The sequence below is a fragment of the Nicotiana tabacum genome, chromosome 6, assembly GCF_000715075.1.
Source record: "Nicotiana tabacum cultivar K326 chromosome 6, ASM71507v2, whole genome shotgun sequence".
Classification (NCBI taxonomy): Eukaryota; Viridiplantae; Streptophyta; class Magnoliopsida; order Solanales; family Solanaceae; genus Nicotiana; species Nicotiana tabacum.
In genome coordinates this window covers 194,303,898-194,315,905 of record NC_134085.1, presented here as the reverse complement: position 1 = coordinate 194,315,905, position 12,008 = coordinate 194,303,898, and the positions used below count along the sequence as shown (strand labels likewise).

The 12,008-nt window shown below is 36.2% G+C and overlaps 1 protein-coding gene across 3 annotated transcripts in view; it reads left to right on the top strand.

Annotated features, from left to right (window-relative positions):
• The first annotated feature begins 329 nt into the window (after window positions 1-329).
• The window catches only part of LOC107785912 (3-dehydrosphinganine reductase TSC10A), a 31,274-nt gene continuing 19,595 nt past the window's right edge, over window positions 330-12,008 (top strand). For 2 of the 3 annotated variants that reach the window (XM_075256297.1, XM_075256298.1), the window contains exon 1: window positions 330-10,496. In XM_075256297.1, coding sequence (XP_075112398.1) covers window positions 10,233-10,496 — 264 coding nt within the window. In that variant the 5' untranslated portion in view covers window positions 330-10,232. The remainder of the gene's footprint in view (window positions 10,497-12,008) is intronic. The other variant, XM_075256296.1, reaches the window with a different exon arrangement.

Here is a 12,008-nt window from a genome sequence, read left to right as displayed (position 1 = left end):
TTATTTTATTACAAGAAAAATCAAAATTACAAAAATTAGTCCATTAATGTTTTGTAGTCATTTTTAATTTTGAAAATACCAAAAAAAATAATAATAGTTTATTTTAACGGTTAGTATTATTTTAACATTGATTTTATTTAAGTAGGATTAATTAATAAATGAGATCGTATTTTAATCTCGTTCGCGAGGAAAGAATAAAACTTGGGCTCGAGCAACCCATCTTTAGGCCTAATTTTTGGACCTAGTCCATAATTACCAAGCTCATAATTCCTAGGCCCACACCCCTAACCTAATCCCTACCCCTATATAATAGTACTTAATCCCTACATAGAAAAGAGAGACCTAGCGAGTTCCCCCGCCGTTCCCATCTGCTAGACACCCAAAACCAAAAAGATTCAACACACAGAGGGAACGGATGCCGAAAAGAAAAGAAGCAATAGCCGCAAGAGATAAAAATAGACGAGAAGGCATATTGTGTTTTTGTTCTGAAATTTCACCCAAAAGCGGCCGAATTTCTCCTGTTCTCCGTTCAAATTGTTCATTGCTTAATTACCTGGAGAAAAGTGGAATGATAAATGTTTGGCTCTAAGCTATCCAATGACCGTCACATTTGGCAATTATAGCCAATACTTTTGATTCTCGTTCACTCCTCTTCTTTAGTCTTCACCGGAAAAACTTAACCTCTTATCTTTCGATCTCAAACGCTTTCAGTATTTCGCCGGTGAAATTACCTCTCTTCTCCCAAATCTCTTTCAGGTGCCGATTTGAGTTCTCGTCCGCGGTTCGTCATATTTTTGAGTTCAAAGCAAGGAAACGATCAAATTTCAGCTATATTGAGGTTCAATTTCTCTTCCTTCCAGTAATTTATTTTATATATATTTATCTGTCTTTCTTAAATTTGCTGCTTGTTGAACGACTTCACGAAATGCTGTCATGGTTGATATTATCTTTTGCGTATTAATTTATTCTCAATTGAGCAATTGCTATGTTTGAATCACTGTCTTTTCAATTTGGAACATGAAAAATGAACTGGTTTTGAGTTGCTGGGATATAATATTATTCTTAAATCTCATGCTAAATTTTCGATGTATGCCTATCATTGTTTATTCTGAACTAACATGCTAAATGGTTGTTTTAAATTATACTTTTTCGTCTCTTGTGTTTCCATGGTTCACTGCGAGAAATTTTGTAATGAATGTGTTTGGTCTTTTGTCATTTCGTTATTAGTTTAGTATATTGGAATAGTGAGAGTAATTAATAAATTAATGAAAGGTTGGCTTGGTTGAATTGGTCCTTTTACTTGGTTGTTGAATCCGCACATGTTAGGTAGGAAAAATTGGATTATAATTTTGGGTGAGAATTATTTTCCTATAGGCCCATATAGTAATTTTTCAGAATGGAAATAAATAATTTGGGCCATGAGGCTGCACGAAGCTGAAACGCAGGCCTCTCGTGTTGGGCCTGTCCATTTCGACCTTTGGTTTTATTGTTGGATATGACACGAGCCATTTTTCTTTAAATAGCCAAATATGTTTTCTTTCTTCAATGCAAATTTTCTTTTTGTTAAATTAGCCTAAACGTTGGATTTAAAAGCAAGAGGGTAAAATCCCTATTCATCTATTTGTAATTAGACTTTGTTAATAGTTGAGTTAAGCCCTAGTAGATAGCAAGACATACTTTATGGCCCTCAAAAGCTTAGTTTTACATTCCTTTTAAAAATTGGAATCGAGGTGTGCTGTGCCGAACAAAATATCAAAATGCACGGCCCTCACTTAAATAATTTTAATCCTTAGAAATCGAGGTGAGCCATTTATTTGAATTTTTCATGGCCCTCGTAAAGATTGAAGGTGCGTAGTTGCTTCAGACGCGCTATTTTAAAAATTACCTTCCTAAACTCGGGTGTGCATTTATGTGACCCAAATCCAAATCCCAACAATGTTAAATAAAATGTGTCATGGACCGCGGGTTCATTTATGTGACGTGGTTCAAGACGTGTTTTAGATGACGTTGAATCTTTCTAAAAATAATAAATAAAAGCGGATTTTAAAGTTAAAATTGCACCATAGGCTAAAACATGTATTAAAATCAAATAAATAGGCCAAATATAACAGTTGAGCGACCGTGCTAGAACCACGGAATTTGGGAATGCCTAACACCTTCTCCCGAGTTAACAGAATTCCTTACCCAGATTTCTGTGTTCGCGGACTGAATAACAGAGTCAATCTTTCCTCGATTCGGGATTTTAAATCGGTGACTTGGGACACCATAAATTATCCCAAGTGGCGACTCTGAATTTAATATAAATAATCTCATTTCGATTGTCACTTAAATTGGAAAAACTCCCTTATACCCCATTTCGGGTGTGAAAAAGGAGGTGTGACAGCTCTGGCGACTCTGCTGGGGAAAAGAACCCAGAACTTCTGGTTCAGGGTTCAGAATTCGAGCTTAGAGTAATTGTTATATTTGGCTTTATTTATTGTCTTATTTTATTTACATGTTTGGGCCTAATGTGCTAAATGTTGCTTTTTACTGTTTTGATGTTACCTGAACTGTATATAAACTGCTACAAAACCCTTCTCTTCTCATCTTTGGGGATGTGCACGCTGGTGTGAGTCCTCTTCTGTTAGTGTCATACCTGGAAATAAGAAAGAGGCTCGGACAAGTTACAAAACCGGATGGCCTTTTAGTTCCCGGTACGTAGCCCCCTCATCGGCTTGAGTTGTCCGTTCGGGTACACAAATCTAGAACAATATACCTAGGTTTTTAGCTTAGAATAACTCAGCCTCATACCGGATCCCTAGTAGGAATGTTTGTTTGTATCATGTGCATTTGACTTTGGGGACTCAACACAGGGGTTGAGTCCGTCTAGGACAGGTGCACCCAAATTAAAAGACCATCCTGATACATCTTACGTGTTACTTGTGTATCTGTTTATTTCGGCTTGCATGCTGACTGGCTTCTAGAATAGGGAAAGAAAATGAAAAAAAATGAAAATCGAAAAAAAAAAGAGTGAGAGGTAGGTATTTGAATTACCCTGAAATTCTGTTGAAATTTAAAAAAAAAAAAAAGTCATTTCAAAATAAGTCATATTTTCTTTTGTTCCGTCAAAACTAGGCGAACTACGCGGGTCTGATTCTCACCGGATGTGAGATACGTATGAAAACCTCATCGGTTCTGACCCATAATTTTCAAAAAATCCAAAAATATTTTCCTTTACCTCATCTCTAGAAAAGTCTTTTTTTGAGACCCCAATTTCCAAAAAATCCAAAAATATTTTTCATTACTTGCTTCTTTAGAAAGCCTTTCTTTTAGACCCTAACTGATTTTTTAAAAAATATATATACAAAAATATTTTATTTTAATTTCTTCCAAAAATCCAAAAATATTTTCATTCTTCTTTCAAAATTGAAAAGAAAATTCAAAATTTAAAAATATTTTCTTTTTTTAGAAGCATTTCTTTCATAAATTCAAAAAAAAATTCCAAAAAGTATTTTTTTTCTTCTTTAGAAGTTTTTCTTTCGAAATTCCAGAAAAGAATTCAAAAAAAATCTTTCTTCTTTAAAAGTCTTTCTTTGCAAAAATGCTGAAGAAAAATAAAAATCCAAAAATATTCCCTTTCTTCTTTATAAGTCTTTCTTTCGAAAAAATAAAATAAAAAATTCAAAAAAAAGTTAGTTTATTTACTTTATTCATGATCTTCCCGAACTACGCAAAATCTGATTCATGTTCCCACATGATACGTAGGCAACCCACATCAGGTTCGATCAACCATTGAAAAGAAAAATGAAAAAAAGGAAAAAAAGGAAAAAATGAAAAACAAAATGAAAAATATTGATAATAATAAGGACCGACTGAGTCCATTCTAACATGTTTCCTTTTGAATTGTGAAGAAAGTTGAGGTGGTCGGTTTGTGGTAAGCTGGAAACACAAGATCCAAGGAAAAATGATAACTGACATCGAAGCTGTTACAAGTGCTCAAGAGACTCAGGGTCAGAGGGTTTAATAAGAGTCTACCGTGTTTGAGAAAAATAGAATACTAAAACAGCAAATGACCGAAATGTGTCAAGCATGAGCCAGTGGTCAAGGACAGTCTCATCATGAGTCTCAATTTGCTACACAGCAAGAGCAGTACCACTCTCTTGAGTACCACTCGTACTCGTTTGATCTTCCTGCAAACATTAAGAAGTTTGCCCGAAAAATGGTACAGGAAGAAATGACCCAAAGAGTGAAAAGCTTAGAACAACAGTTAAAAAACATGCAAGGCTTGGAAAGTCAAAAGAGTGTTGTCTTCAAAGATCTATGTATGTTCCCCGATGTCCACTTGCTGCCTGGTTTCAAGAATCCCAAATTTGAAAAGTATGGTGGACATGGAGATCCCATAGCCCACCTGAAAAGGTATTGCAATCTACTAAGAGGTGTGGGAAGAAATAAAGAATTGTTGATGGCTTATTTTGGGGAAAGCCTTACGGGAGTAGCCTCCGAATGGTTTATGGATCAAGACACGTCTTGCTGGTATGTTTGGGATGACATGGCACATGCCTTTGTCAAATAGTTCCAATACAACATCGACATTGCCCCAGACCGCATTTCCCTTTCAAACCTGAAGAAGAAACCAACTGAAAGTTTCAGGGAATATGCCATAAAATGGAGAGAACAAGCAGCCAGAGTTAAGCCACCCATGGACGACCACGAGCTAATCACTGTCTTTATTCAAGCTCAAGAGCCAGATTATTTTCAAAATATGATGTCCGCAGTGGGTAAATCCTTCTCGGAACAATCAAAATGGGGGAAATGGTTGAGTGGTTTTAAGACAGGCAAAATTATAAGTCAAGCAGTTCTCAAAGCCGCAACTCAGGCTGTCCAGATCAAATCTGATAATTTTAGTTACACGAATGAGAAGGTTGAAGAAATTATGATGACATCAGGGTCGAGAAGAGGTCCTAGGAGAGCGTCTCGAAGGTATGACCAACCTCGTCTGTTTTCTAATAACTCCCTTAAGCATTACTATCCCCCTCAGAACCCACAACACTATGTTGTTCCACCTCAGTATGTTGTCCAGCCACCAAAACACGCCAGAAGGCGAGCACGAGCATCACAAAATCTCTACCAGCCTCCACAAAATTTTCAAGTGCCCTATAACCCACATCCCTGCCAAGGGTATAAAAGGGGACAAACATTGAAAGACAATTTTACACCAATAGGAGAGTCCTATGCAGGCTTATTTGAGAAGTTAAAGAATCATGATATGATTGCACCCATTCCTCCAAATCGTGTGGACCCACGTGCATGGAGCTTTGACACATCTAAAAGGTGTGAATACCATTCCAATGCCCAAGGGCACAATATTGAAATTTGTCGGGATTTGAAAAGAGAAATAGAAGGGATGATCCAGGAAAATCTGATTGTGATCCAAGACAGTGACACCTAGAATATCGCGCAGGATCCTTTACCTACACATCATGATGCACACTTTGTGGGGATGATGCCGGGTGACATGGAGTATGAGAATCCTCTTGGGAACTTGCTAACTGAAGTTAATGATGTTGAAATTGGATAAGGCTCTGCTGATTCTGATGAGCAAATTTGTAGCTAAATGTCAAGCCTAGCAATTGAAAAGTCATTCCCTCCTCACTAGGAAGGAATCTTGGTAGCTTGTTTTGATATTTTTTCTATTATCTGGGTTATTTCAGGAGTGTGATCCATATTTTATTTATTTTATTGAGTCAAACCCTTCTATCCCTCCATTCTGTTTGTGTGAGCCTTGTTTGTCTGTTCTGTTGCTATTTTCATTATTCGGGTTATTTTAGGCCTGTAACTCGTATTTTAGGTTGCTTGTTTAGTTGTAAAACCCTTTCATCCTTTACTCAATAAAATAAAGTTTGTCTTTTTGTGTCATTTTGTTCCTAGTTCTTTTCTCGCTAGTTCTAATGACATGACATGCATGCGAAAATTTTGGCCGGATCTTAGGAACTGATTTTATCTGGAATCCGATAACTAAAAAAAATACGTTTGAGGATGAATAAAGGGTTGGAATACTTTGAAACTAAGGTCGAGTAAAATTCATCTTCAAATCATTGTGAAGATCGGGCTTGAGGATGTTTAATCAATTGATGTTTGTTGGAAAGTTTGTCACTAAGGGATGAAAAAATGTCTTGTAACCACGGCACACCAAGAAGACAGATATGTTTGTCAATGCTGTGATCGCGAAAAGATACCACGTTTGACGTTCTTGAGGTTGGGGGCCCTTTTTCTACTATCCAAACACTTTATATCATTTGCTACCCCTTTTGAGCCTTTGTTATTTTCTTTGACTACCCCCTTTTGGAATCAAGTTTAGAGTCAAAAAAAAAAAAGAAAAAAATTCATGTCCCAAGAGTACAAACTGGGGCAATTCTTAGAAAGTTCAAAAAAAGAAAAAAGGAAGAAAATATTTGTCAAAGGTCCATGCCCTAAAAAATAGGAGTTGGGGCAACTTGTTTTGAAAACAAAAGAAAAAGAAAGAAAAAGAAAAGAAAAAACAACATAAAGAAAAATGAAAAAAAATAGTTAGGTCAGATGTTTGAACTACGTTCGACCTGATTCCTTAAAAAATAAGGATACGTAGGCAGCCTCACGGTTCGGTCCAACCAAATAAGAATTTAGAAGAAAAAAGAAAAAAAATAAAAAATCCAAAAATTCCCAGCATCTGAAACTGGAGCAAAGATTTTATTTCATTTTTGAAAGAGTCGATTCCAAGAGTTGTAAGTCTACAACCCCTCATTTTGAGTTTATTTTGAGCCTTCATGCTGACCTTTATTTCCAACCCTATCCAAAAACCTTCCAAATAAAGACCTCCCAATATGCCTTCAAGAATGCCAAGAGAAGCATGTGATGAGCAACAGTTGTCACACGACGTAGAACATCGTCGAGTTGCTCACAAAAAGAGGAAAAGAAAAAGAAAAAGAAAAATGAGAGAGTCTTATTAGTGAAAACCCTCACGGGCACAGTAAGATGACGGTAAGTAGAGATGAATAAATGAGAGAGGTTTGTTGGTGAAAATTCCTCGGGGCACCATTAGTCGAAAGTGAGTCGTGAAGCTGATGCAAAGGATTGGCACGGATAGGCCCGACTTCAAAGATCATAAGAATGGTAAAAGAGAAGATTTGGTCAGTTTGATAGATCGGCTGTTAAGTCCAAAATGCATGTCATGATTATTAAGGCTAGTTATTGAAGAAAAAAAAATTTCTTCCTTCTGTCCTTCCGACATGGGCATTTCTTGTTAATATTTGTTTCTTTGCGTCATTGTGTCCTTCACCCTGAGTCAGTCCTTCTTAAAACAAGCAAGAAAAGATTTCAAAATATGCTACCAGCTTTTCAGTTGTACAAAGTAAATTTGGCCAGCAAACTCAGTTGTTAATGTCAACATGCCTTGAGGATTCATACAAAGGCTCCCCCAAAGACTCTTGTCAGCCTGCTTGGCGCAAACAAAGATAACTTGTGATTTTCTCTGACAGACAAATTGCTCAGATATCAGAAAAGATCATCTAAGAAAAGATCTTCAGTTGGGATAATGCTGATTGAGCCAGAAATACAAATGGTACCGGGTGTGAAACAGTCAGAGTTGGTGCAGAACAAAAGTTTCTTGAGACTGACTCAAGATGATTGAGCAAAAGCCAAGCTGCTCAAGACTCAAGGCCACAAACCGACCACCATTTTCAAAACTGACAATTTTTTTTCTTTGTATGAAACAGGAACAAAGTGGTGCAAGAAAAGTGATTCAAAAAAAGAAAAATGAAAAAAAGAAAAAAAAACAAAAAACAACAAAAAAAGAGAAGAAAAAGAAAAGACGAGAAGAGCCGACAAAGGGAAGTTTCTCAAATCTTTGCCTTTACTTGTCTTGCTATTGTGCATAAAATCTTGTCATTGATCTTCACATTTTTCCTCCTAGGATAAAAAGTCCTAGTCTGATGGATTTTCCTCCCAATATAAATCTTAGTCTGATGAATTTTTCTCTTAAGATAGAAAACCTAGTCTGATGAACTTTCTCCTAGGATCACAATCTTAGTCTGATAAATATTTCTCCTAAGATAAAGGACCTAGTCTGATGAATTTTCTCCTAGGATCGAAGTCTTAGTGGGATGAATCTTTCTCCTAAGATAATAAATTAGAAAACCTAGTCTGATGAATTTTCTCCTAGGATCAAAATCTTAGTCGGATGAATCTTTCTCCTAGATACCAAAAAAAAAATAGACCTAGTCTGATGAATTTTCTCCTAGGATCAAAATCTTAGTCTAATGATTTTTTCTCCTAAGATAGAAGACCTAGTCTAATGAAATTTCTTCTAGGATCAAAATCTTAGTCTGATGAATTTTTCTCCTAAGATAGAAGACCTAGTCTGATGAACTTTCTCTTAGGATAAACGTCTTAGTCGGATGAATCTTTCTCCTAAGATACCAAAAAAACAAAAAAAAAAATGACCTAGTCTGAAGAATTTTCTCCTAGGATATTTTGAAAAAAATAAAGAAGTCTAAATTTGAAAAAAAGGGGTCTTTTTTTAGTTTTCTTAAGATTATCAATGATTAGTTTTCCTGAAATTAGGGGGCCCCGCCTGGAGAATAGGGTCAGTTTTTACTTTAGTCAAGCTTAGTTTATAGTTTTCCTAGTCTATTTTTTAGTTTACTCTCATCATTGCATCAATAGTACAAAAGGTTTACAATTTTGCTAACAACTCACAAATCTTCCTAGTGCAAACTGGGGCAGAAAAAATTTCTTTTGTTTTGTCTGTTTTGTTGTAATCAGGCACCCACCTGGAGAACAAGGGAAGACAACTCAAGTTTCAAGAGAAAACAGTGTCAAGTAACAAGAGAAGACGGTTCAAGTTCAGCAATCAGGCGTCCGCCTGGAAAATAAGAGAATTCAATTCAGAATGAAATTCAGGTCAGCAACAAAAGAAGCTCGCGTCAAGAATGCGAGTCAGCGGTCCGAGATGATCAACAAAAGTTTGTTACAATCCAGAATAAAAATAAAATAAAAACAACAAAAAGAAAGACAAGAAGTGAATCCAAATGCAGAATTTAATGAAAGATATGAGCTGCTCAAGACAGGGCTGAGGTCACAAGCTCTGCATGTCCCGTCTTGGTTTGAAAAGCCGAAGAAGATTGAACCAACACCTGCAGCTAATAAGCATCAAGATTCAGATCAGGGTTCGCATGAAGAACCAACCAAGACTCAAGATCAAGCTTCAGAAGACTCATAGATAGGAATCTTGTAACTTGTAATTGATAGGCTTAGTTAGTCTTTTTCATTTTTGGTTTTGATGTAATAACAGGACCGCTGACCGGAACCTCAGCGGAACGACACGTCGCTCGGCTCTCCACCTCGGCACTCTCTATCATCTCACTCACCTCTGAACTACACGTGGCCTGATTCCTTTATAGCCAAGGATATGTAGGCATCTCAGATACCAGGGCTCGGTCACATTCCCCTCTCTCTCTTAGTTTTAGTCTCTCCAAATAAGGGTCGGGTCAAAAAATCTGTCTAGTCGTTCTTTGTCTGAAAATACTTCATCTTTCCAGTCAAAGAGGGGCAGCTGTAGACATGTGATTTTTGACCCTCCCCAAGATTTTTCATATTTTAGCACGTATATATTTATTTTAGGCCTAATATAGCTATTTCAACTCATTTTTACTCTTTTACTTTATTTTATTACAAGAAAAATCAAAATTACAAAAATTGTTCCATTAATGTTTTGTAGTCATTTTTAATTTTGAAAATACCAAAAAAAAAAATAATAGTTTATTTTAACGGTCAGTCTTATTTTAACATTTATTTTATTTAAGTAGGATTAATTAATAAATGAGATCGTATTTTAATCTTGTTCGCGAGGAAAGAATAAAATTTGGGTTCGAGCAACCCATCTTTAGGCCTAATTTTTGGACCTAGTCCATAATTACCAAGCCCATAATTCCTAGGCCCACACCCCTAACCTAATACTTAATCCCTACATAGAAAAGAGAGACCTAGCGAGTTCCCCCTGCCGTCCCCATCTGCTAGACACCCAAAATCAAAAAGATTCAACACACAGAGGAAACGGACGCTGAAAAGAAAAGAAGCAATAGCCGCAAGAGATAAAAATAGACGAGAAGGCATATTGTGTTTTTGTTCTGAAATTTCAGCCAAAAGCGGTCGAATTTCTCCTTTTCTCCGTTCAAATTGTTCATTGCTTAATTACCTGGAGAAAAGTGGAATGATAAATGTTTGGCTCTAAGCTATCCAACGACCGTCACCATTTGGCAATTGTAGCCAATGCTTTTGATTCTCGTTCACTCCTCTTCTTTAGTCTTCACCGGAAAAACTTAACCTCTTATCTTTCGATCTCAAAAGCTTTCAGTATTTCGCCGGTGAAATTACCTCTCTTCTCCCAAATCTCTTTTCGGTGCCGATTCGAGTTCCCGTCCGCAGTTCGTCATATTTTTGAGTTCAAAGCAGTGAAACGATCAAATTTCAGCTATATTGAGGTCCAATTATTTTATATATATTTATCTGTCTTTCTTAAATTTGCTGCTTGTTGAACGACTTCACGAAATGCTATCATGGTTGATATTATCTTTTGCGTATTAATTTATTCTCAATTGAGCAATTGCTATGTTTGAATCAGTGCCTTTTCAATTTGGAACATGAAAAATGAACTGGTTTTGAGTTGCTGGGATATAATATTATTCTTAAATCTCATGCTAAATTTTCGATGTATGCCTATCATTGTTTATTCTGAACTAACATGCTAAATGGTTGTTTTAAATTATACTTTTTCTTCTCTTGTGTTTACATGGTTCACTGCGAGAAATTTTGTAATGAATGTGTTTGGTCTTTTGTCATTTCGTTATTAGTTTAGTATACTGGAATAGTGAGAGTGATTAATAAATGAATGAAAGGTTGGCTTGGTTGAATTTGTTGTTTTACTTGATTGTTGAATCCGTACATGTTAGGTAGGAAAAATTGGATTATAATTTTGTGGTGAGAATTAATTTCTTATAGGCCCATATAGTAATTTTTCAGAATGGAAATAAATAATTGGGCCATGAGGCTGCATGAAGCTGAAACGCAGGCCTCTCGTGTTGGGCCTGTCCATTTCGACCTTTGGTTTTATTGTTGGATATGACACGAGCCATTTTTCTTTAAATAGCCAAATATGTTTTCTTTCTTCAATGCAAATTTTCTTTTTGTTAAATTAGCCTAAACGTTGGATTTAAAAGCAAGAGGGTAAAATCCCTATTCATCTATTGTTATTAATTAGACTTTGTTAATAGTTGAGTTGAGCCCTAGTAGATAGCAAGACATAGTTTATGGCCCTCAAAAGCTTAGTTTTACATTTCCTTTAAAAATTGGAATCGAGGTGTGCCGTGCCGAACAAAATATCAAAATGCACGACCTTCACTTAAATAATTTTAATCCTTAGAAAACGAGGTGCGCCATTTAGTTGAATTTTCCATGACTCTTGTAAAGATTGAAGGTGCGTAGTTGCTTCAGGCGCGCTATTTTAAAAATTACCTTTGCGAAACTTGGGTGTGCATTTATGTGACCCAAATTCAAACCCCAACAATGTTAAATAAAATGTGTAGTGGACCGCGGGTGCATTTATGTGACGTGGTTCAAGACGTGTTTTAGATGACGTTGAATCTTTCTATAAATAATAAATAAAAGAGGTTTTTAAAGTTAAAATTGCACCATAGGCTAAAACATGTGTTAAAATCAAGTAAATAGGCCAAATATAAGAGCTGAGTGACCATGCTAGAACCACGGAATTCGGGAATACCTAACACCTTCTCCCGAGTTAACAGAATTCCTTACTCGGATTTCTGTGTTTGCGGACTGAATAACAGAGTCAATCTTTCCTCGATTCGGGATTTTAAACGGGTGACTTGGGACACCATAAATTATCCCAAGTGGAGACTCTGAATTTAATATAAATAATCTCATTTCGATTGTCACTTAAATTGGAAAAACTCCCTTATACCCCATTTCGGGTGTGA